Source organism: Neovison vison, chromosome 7, assembly GCF_020171115.1.
Source record: "Neovison vison isolate M4711 chromosome 7, ASM_NN_V1, whole genome shotgun sequence".
Taxonomy (NCBI): Eukaryota; Metazoa; Chordata; class Mammalia; order Carnivora; family Mustelidae; genus Neogale; species Neogale vison.
This window is the reverse complement of record NC_058097.1, coordinates 188,924,093-188,936,246: the sequence shown is the minus strand read 5'-3', so window position 1 is coordinate 188,936,246 and position 12,154 is coordinate 188,924,093. Positions and strand designations below refer to the sequence as shown.

The 12,154-nt window shown below is 50.8% G+C and overlaps 1 protein-coding gene across 2 annotated transcripts in view; it reads right to left on the bottom strand.

The window, feature by feature from the left end:
• Window positions 1–12,154, bottom strand: part of CRY2 (cryptochrome circadian regulator 2) — a 36,067-nt gene that overhangs the window by 2,917 nt on the left and 20,996 nt on the right. For both annotated transcript variants that reach the window (XM_044259154.1, XM_044259155.1), the window contains 5 exons: window positions 11,344–11,655; window positions 10,950–11,101; window positions 10,428–10,630; window positions 10,018–10,110; window positions 8,702–8,843 (listed from right to left, as the gene is read on the bottom strand). In XM_044259154.1, coding sequence (XP_044115089.1) covers window positions 8,704–8,843; window positions 10,018–10,110; window positions 10,428–10,630; window positions 10,950–11,101; window positions 11,344–11,655 — 900 coding nt within the window. In that variant the 3' untranslated portion in view covers window positions 8,702–8,703. The remainder of the gene's footprint in view (window positions 1–8,701; window positions 8,844–10,017; window positions 10,111–10,427; window positions 10,631–10,949; window positions 11,102–11,343; window positions 11,656–12,154) is intronic.

The window sequence follows — 12,154 nt, the reverse complement described above, 5'->3', positions numbered from 1 at the left end:
TAGCTCAGAGGGTACAGACACCTGAGGGGTTCCAGTAAAGGTTTGTACGTTTAAATGATGTGAGGCAGATGATACTAAGGCTCACTGTACCTAATGCAGTCAGGCACTGTACAGTTGTATTTTTAAAAAGGATTTTATTAATATATTTGACAGAGAGAGAGGGAGACAGAGCACAAGCAGGGGGAGCAGCAGAGGGAGAGGGAGAAGCTGAGCAGGGAGCCCGATGCAGGGCTTGATCCCAGGACCCTGGGATCATGACCTGAGTCAAAGGCAGACACTTAACTGAGCCCCCCGGCTCCCCTATACAGTTGTATTATGGCTGAACTGTGTCCTCCCCTGAATTCATATGTTAAAGGCCTAACCCCCAGTGCCACATAATGTGACTGTATTTGGAGAAAGGGTCTTTAATGAGGTAATTAAGTTAAAGTGAGGTGATTAGGGTAGGCCCCAATCCCATATGGCTGGTGACCTTATAACAAGAGGGGATTAGGACACAGGCATACACAGGAAGAATGCAACTGTCTGCAAGCCAAGGAGAGAGGCCTCAGGGGAAGCGACGGGCCAGCGCCTTGCTCTCAGGTGCAGAGCCCTCAGAACTGCGAGAGAACAGACTTCTGTTGTTGAAGCCCCCCAGTCGGTGGCACCTTATTCTGACCGCGCTCGCAAACTAAAACAGCTCCTGATCCTGTTAATCCTGAAGATATGGCCTCTAGCTATACAGATGAGAAAACAGAAGGTAGACAGGACAATGGCCCAGGATGACAGCATCAAAAGTCACCAAGCCAAGCCAGGAAACCCAGGACAGACGCCAACACCCGTATTTTCACCACGAAGCAATCTATCACAGCACTGCTCATCCAGACTTCCGGAGGACACAAAAGGGAACTTCACACGGTGGCACGAAGGCCAATACACATCCGAGCAACATGAACGGAAGTTCAGAATTTAAGAGAAGAGGGAACGCGCTCTGCAGGGTCACAGACACTGGAGCCAGAGATTCAAAATCAGTCTCCGGACACGTGCAACCCTTTGAAGACAAATGCGATTCTGAAAAACACTGTACCTGGATGATGGTAAGTTATCTGGAGGCTAGGGAAAGAAAACAAAGAGCAAACTAAAGGGCAGGTACCTGAATGGGTTAGTACTGAGAGCCTCATTCTTTAATATATGTATTGTTTTCTTTTTTTAAAGACTTTATTTATTTATTTGACAGAGAGAGATCACAAGTAGGCAGAGAGGCAGGCAGAAAGAGGGGGAAGCAGACTCCCCGCTGAGCAGAGAGCCTGATGTGGGGCTCGATCCCAGGACCCTGGGATCATGACCTGAGCCGAAGGCAGAGGCTTTACCCACTGAGCAACCCAGGGGCCCCTAATGTAAGTATTATTTCAATAAATTTTTCCTTTAAGCTTGTACCATAATAATCAGCTAGCCATGTTTAACCTATAAATAAATGGGTCACTTTCTAAAGCATACATATGTTTGCTGAGACAGGATGTGATATATATTTTACACATGGGTCTTGCTCTGACCCCCGTTAAGCCAGAGATGACTTTCCTTCTGAAACTGCAAATTTCAGGACTGGAGAGGGTCCTCTTCCCAATACCTCTGTTTCTTGTGTTTTCTCCACCTTTTGGGATGGGGGAAGATAGAGTGCATACAAATTCCTTAGAACACTAGCTCTTACTCTGGGGTTCTTGGACTTTTTTTGGGTCCAAGGATAGGCTTAAGGGGCGATCCATGAGGGCCTTGAAGGTCGGCGCACATTCTCCTGTGTGAGTAGCTCCAATTTTCTGGGGAGGGCTTCCATCCTTTATCTGACTCTCCCAAGCACAGGTAACCCCAATACGGTTTGCAAACCAATGCCTATGTATGGCTGGAAAAAAATGTATTACTAAATTAATTTCACTTATTTCTCAATGTAGTTACTAGAAATTTAAAATTACACTTGTGGCATCCATGGTAGATCTGACAGGACTGATCTAGAATTTGAAGCAAGGACTTCTTTGTAACTAAGGAGAGAGAAAGCCTCCTCTTTCCCAGATTCTCTGATCAAACACCTGGCAGCCTAACTGTGTAGGCAAATCATTTAATTGTAGCCAGTGATCTTCATAGCTTCTGGCGAACTTGTCTCTAAATGCTTCTGATTGTTGCTTATGCAGCCAGGGCTTAGCAACAGAAGGTGATACTGGGTATGTGTTAAGGGACTGATTTCCAGGCTCCCTCTCCCTCTTGACCCTACAAGGGAGGAGATGCGCACTTACTTCATTGGGCAATGGCTCTCTATGGTGGCTGTCCAGGGTCTGTGGGGCCTTTGTGGAAGAGAGGACACGAGCCCTGCCTTCACTCCTGAGATCACATGAATAATGGATACATGTGCTTGCTAACAGTAGTGGCTTGCTTTTGGTTAAAAATGCCCTTTTCAGGGACTGGTTTAATTCAAATGCTTAGAAGGTCTTTTTACCAAAAAGCATCAAAAATCCTTTCTCTTCTTAGCTACTCGTTTTCATTATGTTTTCTCGGGGGATGGCCTAAGACTTCCCAGGCCCACATATATAGAAAACACTGTCTGTGAATCAGATGACTTTGTGAGCACTTTTAATCAAATTTATAAGATTATTTTCTAATATGCTTTGCCTGTCAGCTGTCTTGGTGATTTTTTTTTACACCCCACAGTGAAAATGACCCAGCATACAATCTGTTGATGGCATTTGCTGAATTAGAATTGGGCTTATAATGATTCTCATGTACTTTAAAGTATAATAATCAAGAGGCTATGTTCTTTCATGTGCAATGCTTCCCTTTTCTATCTGGCATACACTGGTAACGGGTACTCCAGTCACTACGAGAGCCTAAGATGTACCCTGTCGCAATAAAAAAAACCCGAGCAATACATTTGTCAGCTCAATTATTCTGCATCACAATTCCAACATTTTCCAAAGGATGACAACAAACGCCTGAACTGAGAACTTGGGGCGCCTGGGTGGCTCAGTCAGTTAAGCATCTGCCTTCAGCTCCGTTCATGGTCTCAGAGTCCTGGGATCGAGCCCCACATCGGGCTCTCTGCTCAGCAGGGAGTCTGCTCTCCCTGTCCCTCCTGTTTGTGTGCTCTCTCTATCAAATAAATAAGTAAAATCTTCCAAAAAAAAAAACCTGAGAATTTAAGCAGCCACATGGCTCTAAGGCTAACACTTCACACCCATGTTGACTTGGGCAAAACTGTGCTATGTGGCAGGCTCAGGAAGGGGGTGGCAGTGTGTGGCCACAGATATGGCCCAGTGACCCAAGTCCCTCTGTGATGGGTTCAAAACCACAAATACAGAACCCCATGGTTTGGAAGAACCAGCTTGTTCTTGTCCACAAAGTTAGTCAAAGGCCTAGTCAACTAGTTCCTCAAGCTGCTTGATCGGCACATAACTAGACCGTTCCTCATGCTCTCGTTCTCAAGCCAGAGCCTAAGTCTGCAGAAAAAAGGGGCTGGGGAAGGCAAATGAGGCCCTGTAGGAAAGTGATGACAGCAGCACTAAGAGAAAGGGAAGAACAGCGTGGGGGAGGCACCAAGGGAAAAATCAACTCATAAAACATGTGCTGAAAAATCAATCTCTCAATTGTCCGACTCTTTCAACCTGTTGTTAAATACAGCAACCCCAGAAGCAGCTGCTGGAACACAAAGTGACTTAATGGTGCCCCCCTCGGTGTACCCAGTGTTAGGGCTACATGCCCCCCAACCTGTGTGCCAGATGTGAACAAGAAAGCCCAGTCTGTGAGGCCGCCCTGCCCCCGATCCTAGCCCGGAAGGGGTGTGCGTGAAGCGCATGCTGGAGTTTGTCTCAGCAGATAAGGTGGGTGGAAACTTCATTTGGAGCCTGTAACCAAGTCTCAGTGTCCCCAAGCTTAACAGGGGCAGAAGGTTTGCTACAGACTCCCAAGTTAGAAATGGGGAAGAACAGAGGTGCAGCTGGGCCCAGACGGGCCATGATGGGGTACAAATCTGGGCTCTCAGCTCCGTCTCATTCCTCATGTCAATGATACACTGTCCCTCCCCGCACCATACAAATCCTACAAGCAACAAGGAGGGGATGTCAGTCAACCAGCAGCCACTGGGGGGATGGAGTTGGGGAGTGAAAAGGGACACGGCCCGCCCATATCCCAACTTCTCATTTCCAGGGTGAGAAGCAGAGGGGTGGCAACATGGCAGGCAAAGGCTCCCGGGCAGTGAGCAGCAGGACCGCCGTGCACTGGCTGATCTGGGCGGGAAGCCCGGCCATTGCACTGTCTTCCACTGTGTAGCGTTTCAGACTGCCCGCTGCCTTTCACACACAGTGCTTCCTCTAAGGAGGGACACACAACGCAAGAAGTGCCAAAACGATAAGGAGAGTGCAGGGGCTCAGGCTTTTGGCAGTGAAGCTCCAGGGCTAACCCAGCTCTGGTGAACCGTGGGCAGGGGAGGGAATGGGAGGGGCGATCCTCTGTCAGGAGCCTTTTGTATTCAGTGGGGCTTCTCTCAACAGATCGCTGTGCACCAGCCGATGGGTAAATGGCTCACGTGAGCTGGTTCCCCATGGCAAAATGTTTGGACCAATAAGAAAAATCTGGACACAATTGGAGGCTAATGGAATCCTGGGAAGTCAGCAGCTTTGGGGCTTATGGGAAAGCCTCTGAAACAGCTATTCGGGGGCTGGCTTATTTTTCAGTTTAGTGAACATTGTACAATAAAACCAGATGCAGAACAGACATCAGTATGGGTTTTAGGTAAACGTGAAACCTACTGGTATCAGGGCATGTTTTACACTGTAAATCATTGTCTGCCCTGCGAACTGTAACAGGTCTGAAGCATTAGAAATAACAGAACCACAAAACGATAGAGCTCAGAGCTGAACGGGGCCTCAGAAGGTTCAGGATGGAGCCTTCAGGCTGGTCAAGACTGAGTAGTCCCACTTTACAGATACCTGACAGCGTCTCTTCGAAAGGCTAAGTACCCTGCTCCAGGACACACAACTAAAAATGACTAAGAGAAGAGGGGAAAGGGGGCAAGTCTTCTCAGTATAACGTGGTGTCAGCGCAGGCCATGTGGGCACAGCTATGTGGCCTACTCAGCCCAGAGGGCTGCCTCTCACTGACATTAACAATTAACATTAACCAATCCAAGATGCCCTGAGAAACATGGGCAAGATGGGAACATGATTTCATCTCCCTGGTGCATTTTACTTGTTCAAAGGCTTTGAATGTATGCTTTTACACTTGCTTCCCCTGCCAGGTATGTTCGATGGGCAGGGCAGGTGACGAGGTGCTATTTTTTTTTTTTTATTTTTAAAGATTTTATGTATTTATTTGACAGAGAGATCACAAGTAGGCAGAGAAACAGGCAGAGAGAGAGAGAGAAGAGGAAGCAGGCTCCCTGCAGAGCAGACAGCCCGATGTGGGGCTCGATCCCAGGACCCTGAGATCATGACCTGAGCTGAAGACAGAGGCTTAACCCACTGAGCTACCCAGGCGCCCAGATGAGGTGCTATTGTCACTGTTTTGTGGATGGGGATGCTGGATGCCGAGAACCAGGCACTAACAGCGGCAGACAGTGAGACCCCAGTGTCCTCTCTTCTTGCAGGGTTTCCAAAGAACATGTGCCTTCCTCTCCAGTCTGTCTTGTCCTCTGGCCTCCTGGCTCCCACTTCTGAGCAAAGAGCCATGACGAAGGGCATAGTAAACCTTGAGAATCAGACCTTAAGATCCTAATAGGCCAAAGAATAATTTCCGGGAGGGCGAGGCCAGAGACAGGCTGACTTCTGCACCCTTGTAATGTTTTCATTTGGGGTCACGGCTATCACCTCTCATCAGCTGGCTCCCACACTGCCACCATTTCCTCTGCAGGCCCCAGACTAACGCCTCCAAAAATGCCAGTTTGATCACTTCACTCTCCTATTCCAAAATGTCCCCTGGCGTCCAGAGTATACCAAGGATTCACTTGCCTGACATTTAGGACCCTTCCTGATCCAACCCAACAGTAGTCTTCTGTTCTTCTAAAATAATAACGGTAACAGTATCTATAATAGTAATAGTGGATACTTGTGAGCTTATGAGCCAGGCATTGGGCTTGTATGTTACCTTGACACTGTTAGCGGTCTACCAGTATCCACACTTCATCACTACCAAAACCTAGCAGTGGCTCATGGGCCTGACACAGACAATGAATCATGATTGGTCTAAGTCAGTGACTCTCAGAGTTCAGTCCCAGAATGGCAGCATCATCACCTGCTGGGAACTTGTTAGAAATGCAAATTCTCGGGCCTCAGCCCAGACCTACAAAATCAGAAGCTCTGGGAGTGGGGCCCAGGAATCTGTGGTTTAACAAATCCTCTAGGGGATTCTACGGCTCACTCAAGTTGGAAAACCAATGGTCTAAACCAATCCCGACAATCCAGATGCTCACTTTCCACACTGGGTGTGGATTTCTTAGTCTGGAGTCATGAGACCAATGTGAAAAGCTGGGGGAGTGGTATTCTGGGAAAGCTTTTCTTTCTTTCTTTCTTTTTTTTTTTTAATATTTTGTTTATTTATTTGATACAGAGAGATCACAAGTAGGCAGAGAGGCAGGCAGAGAGAGAGAGAGGAGGACACAGGCTTCCTGTGGAGTAGAGAGCCAGATGCGGGACTCGATCCCAGGACCCTGAGATCATGACCTGAGCTGAAGGCAGAGGCTTAACCCACTGAGCCACCCAGGTGCCCCTCTGGGAAAGCTTTTATTTTCTTCGTAAAGAGGAGGAGAGGCATCTCCTGATAATCTTCTTAATATAAAATTGCAACCCTCACTATGCCCCAACCTTTACTTTCTATCTTCTTACCAACTTTAATTTTTTTCATATCATGTAGAGCCTCTTGACTTTGTTCTTTGTCTGTCTCCTCCACCAAGATGCACCCAAGACGGAAGGCCCTTGTCAGCCTTGTTCGGCATGTCTCAATATCCCAGTAAGCATGACAGTGTCCAGGAACTGATGGCTGAGGCTGTGGCAGCCACCTTGAGACCATGAAGCAAGAGAAGCGCAGAAAAACGGGCTCTGACATTGCTGAGCCACCAAGCAATGCCCACCTCAGGGCCTCTTGTTAGGAAGAAAAATAAATCCCTACTTGCTTGAGCCACAGCAGGCAGCTCTACTACTCCTGATGGCCCCACGCATTCCTACCTGACAGATCTATTTAATAATTGAACCTTTATGACCAAGGAATTTAGAGGTGAGGAAACGAAATCTCATAGCAGTTAAGGAATTTATGGAAGATCATGTGATCCTGAAGCTATTTTTCTTGTCCGAAATGCCCTCCTTGTGGCCTAAATCCAACTCACCTTTCAGCCCCAAGTGTAAAGGTCTGTGTCCTGTTCCGTGATCACCCCAACCTACCAACAGCCGGTCTGTGGGAAGCGTGTGCCGCCTAGGAATCATAAATTCTTTGTATTCTTTTCTAAGGAGACTGTTAAATGCTTGTGGATGGGGATCATAACACATCTTATATGCTCATGTTCCCTCCTCACACACCTGCTGGCAACAATTTCATTCTGACTTGGATGCCGTTAGCTTCCTGAGCAACCCTGACCCAGACGTTTACCCTCTCTATTCTTTGATCTTCTTACCTGAAAGCCGGAGTACCAGCCTGGCAAGCTCCAGATTTATAAGAGAGAATAAACTTTGCTTAGTATCACAGAGCTAAGAGATAACAGAGAGTAGCACCTGAGATACTATCTGGTAGTATCTAAGTAGTATCTAAGGCTGCCAGTACTTCTAGAACAAGCCAGTACAAATCAGTCAGCAACGTCTAGGACACAGAGCCTAGCAGGGTAAAGGGCACGAGTGTCAAACACAGCGCTTAAGCACAGACGCTCAAACCAGATGGCCCCGCCTGGCCCTGAAATGGAAGGGCTGGGAAAAAAAATTAATTGGTTCCACAGAGGAAAAAAAAATCACTCTCCAGTCCAATGACACAGGCACAGCGCATAAGGAACACCTGAGATGATGACTCAAAGAGAAGAGGAATTTTTACTTCCCCAAGAAAGGCAAGAAAGTCCCTTCCTGCTCTGTGGAAGGAGCCAGTTTTTATTTTTGTTTTTTCAAGACATTCAGGGGGCTTCCAAGAAAGCGGAGTGCTGACACGGAAGCCCAGAGCCAAGGCCATGCAGAAGGTGAGAATGAAGGAGTGGCTTGAAGAGGCACTGATGATGGGCAGCCAGACCCTACTGGTCCTCAGCTGGGGCTGGGCCTCCCCCCCAGCGCACAGCCCCCTGCCTTTCTTTCTTCCGAAGGGGAGTGCCGCCCTCCGCTGGCCTGTCTACAGGATGCAGCCTGTCCGTGGTGGCAGAGGGCCCAGGAGCCTCCTCAGACCCTGCCACGGGGCCGATTCTCCCACAGCTTCACCTCCTGGGCTCTACTTTCTTTTTGTTGGATCTGACTCACTTTGATAAGTAGAAAGAGTCAAAAACTATTCTCTTTCCCTTAGTTGGTAAAAAAAAAAAAAAATAAAAAGGCTTTACTTTCAAACATCCTTTTTAAAATTTAAAAGTATGGAAGTCAGAATGGTAGAAATTTAAAGTTGAAATCCAAAGGAAAAAAATCATGCAATCCCTACCAGGTTTTAATCTAATTTGCTGGGTTTTAACCTTTAGCTCCAAACCCTTTCCCACCTTCCTTCCCAAAGGTGCCTCTAAGCTGCTGTCACTCACTCTCAGACATCCCTGCTCGGCAGCTCTGGGGCGGGCAACTCTGCCACCCTGGCCCGTTTGCTGAGTTCTTCACCCGGTGGTTCCTCGGCTGCTTCCAGCTTGCGTTTGGGGGACGCTGGGCCACTGGGGAGTGGTCTTGGGCCTGTAGGGACGCAAGTCAAAGTGTCAAATGGACTGTGACTAAAGCCAAGATGACCCAAAACTGGGCAGTGGCAGCTCTTTTCCGAGCGGGCAGCCTGCATGGAAGCCGTGCCCACATGTTGCTTCACAGGCCTGCCCCTCAGCCTTCCTTTCAGCAGTGACCTTGCCCTGAAATGTCTAAGGAGAGCATAACCCAGCATGCTGGCAGTAGGGCCAGTTCTGGGGCCCAAGCCCCACGGGCTCCAGGCCAGAGACAGATTTGGCTTGTCTGCTGCCCTTGCTTCCAAGGTCAGGCATTGCCCCCGGGACGTTGGCTCAGCCTCCTGAGGCAGCACCTCCTCTGCGGAGCCGGCCTGGTTGGGCAAGCTGCAGAAACCCAGGAGGTCTTCCTGGTCTCACCTTACTGATACTTAGCCCAGAGCTGGGGCGGGCTGTGGGGCGGGGTGGGGGGGTGTTGGGAGGCAAAGAATTCAGCACCACCACCAGGCTGTGCCGCCACCTCCTGCCTGGACAAGAACGGCTCCTCCTTTCTAGCCTCCCTGTCCTCGCTCCTGCCCACACTGTCCCCTCCACACAGCAGGCAGAGTGAGCTTCTGAAAACCTAGATCAAACCCCCGCACCTCCACCCCGCTGACCACCAGGCTGTGCCTTCTTGAGGCACTGACCACAGACTCCTCCTCTCACCCATGCGGAGCCTGGGGACGCCACTCCTGCCACAGCTTGTCCTGTCTCACTCTGGCTCCTCCCTTGAGACAGGCCGGCCACCCTGGCTTCCCTTTCTGTTCCTTGCATGTCTCTGGTCTCTTCTTGCTATTCCCTTTGCCTGGAATGCTCTTCTCCCAGTTCCCGGAAAGCCGGGTTTTGCTTGGTTTTGCTCGGCACTTGGGTCCCCGCTGAGATGGGCGTTCCCTGACCGCTCCGATCTGAAGTACCTGAGGGAGTCCCCCTTCCCCGGCGCCTCTCACATCAGATTGTTCAATTTTATTTCCCCCAAAGCACGTGTTATCGGAAATGATCTTGCACGGTTCCTTTACTACTTGTCTCTCCCAAGTGGACGATAAGCTCTGCACCTGGGCCATAGACTCATTCCGGCCTTTGTCCTCAGCCCCCCGTGACTCTAGTCCTGCGGTGGTCTCCGGGCAGACACAGGCCACAGGAGGCCAGCTGCTACTCACCCGCACTGTTCATGCTCCCAGTCTGGCTCGAGCTGGCCTCTGCCACCGGGTTGTTGAGGTCTTCCACACAGGAAGGGACAGATGCCAGCAGACCTGGGGGAGAGGCAGGGGAGCAATCAGAATGTCATCTCACGGGAATGCAGAGAGCCACAGGGCAGCTGAAGACAGGATGGGCGGCGGGGGACAGTGGGTGCTGGGCCATGACGTTGAGGTTCCACTTCTTCCCACCCGCCACACTTAAGAGAGGCCTGATCCAGCCCAGCCTGGAGTGCCCTGTGCCCCTCAACTTAATAGCTGAGAAGAGAGTACTTGGTCTCCCTCTGCAGGAAGGACCTGGAAATCCCCGCTGAGCCCACAGGAGCATCCCTTAAGTGAGGGACGGGATGGTGGTGGGAGTAGTGGCTCCTTACAGAGCCCCCGGTAGCGGGACAGCTGCTGGTAAATCTGCTTCATTCGCTCGATGTTGAGCCGGCTGGTCTCAGCATGGTTGACGATGGGCCGGGGGTAGTCCACACCGATGATGCACTTGGCTGCCTTCTGAATGGACTCGGGGGCATTCCAGGGCTCATAGATGTATCGAGAGGGGAACCCTTTCAATATGGGCAGGTAGCGCCTGAAACACGCATCGGACAGTGGGTCAGCATGCTGCGACTTTCCTTCGAAGGACCACGGGTATCTATGTTTTACTTTTTAAAGATTTTATTTATTTATTTGACAGAGACAGAGAGAGAGGGAACACAAGCACGGGGAGCGGGAGAGGGAGAGGCAGGCTTCCTGCTGAGTCGATCCCAGGACGCTGGGATCATGACCTGAGCCGAAGGCAGACACTTAAGGACTGAGCCACCCATGCGAACCAACCCCCCCCAAGGCTATCTTATCTTAGGAGCCGGTCCCAGCAGCCAGGAGCCAGACAGCCTGGACTGCATCCTTACCTGATGTAGTCCCCACTGGGGTCCGTGCGGCGGCCGAAGCCCACAGGGCAGTAGCAGTGGAAGAACTGCTGGAAGAAAGCACTGCAGGACAGCCACATCCAGCTGCCCGCGTTCACGCTGAAATCCGCATCGAGGAGCAGCTCATCAAATACCTAGGTGGGGAGAGGGTGAGACAGTCAGCCTCGATGGGGACCTACTGCTAGGGTCCTCCCCAAGTTACCACACGCCCCATGGAGGAAAAAGAGCCAAAGCCCTCCTGCTGACAAGACAAGAAGGATCTGGAGGGGATCCCCTGGATCCAGGGATCCCACCCCATGCCCCAGGCCAGAAGAGGGCTACCCTTGCTGGGCCTGATGAGAGGGGTATGGGCCTGCTTCCCCTGAGAGAGACTCACCCGGACCCCGCTCTCCCAGCTGACCCAGAGGTCCCCGCGGGTGAGGAAGCAGGCCACGGCGTGCCGGGCCAGATGGTGGATCCAGCCCTCCTGCCTCAGCTGGGTCATGATGGCGTCAATCCAAGGGAAGCCTGTCTTGCCCTCGGCCCACTTGGCCAGGGCCTCGGGGTTGCGGTCCCAGGGGATCTGGATGCAGATGGGGTTCCCTTCCATGCGGTCAAACCTGGGGTTGTTGGTGGCTGCCGTGTAGAAGAACTCTCGCCACAGGAGTTGCCCAAACAGGGAGAGAGGGGGTGTGCTGTTCCGCTTCACCTGGGGGGTGGGGTAGCACATGGATGTAACACTCGCCCAGCCCCCGGCGCCGGGTGACTCAGATCTCTCCCACAGAGCAATCTGGAGCCTCAATGAATGTGGTGGCATAGACACGTGAAGGGGCTATGCCCTCGCAGTGGCCCAGCATGCCCGCAGTCTGAAACCCCAGACCCTGGCTGTGGGCACCGGGAACCCAACTCCTCAGGCCTGGCCCACCCTTGTCCTCAAGGGTCCCTGCTTGGCTCCACTTTCTACAGAGTCAAAGGGAGTTTTCCCATCAGTGCATAAAAAATGCTCACTTTAGATTCTGGTTAAATAAGTGATTATGACGGCCTGGATCTGGGGTCTGAGGGAACTGAAAGATCAGCCCAGGCCTCCCTGCAAATAACGACTTTCCTGAAATCCCAAGATTTCAAACTGGCACAGCCACCCCATGCCATCCCATCCTGCTCCAGGCAAGGACAGGAAAACAGCATGAAACGACACAGATGGAAGGGCG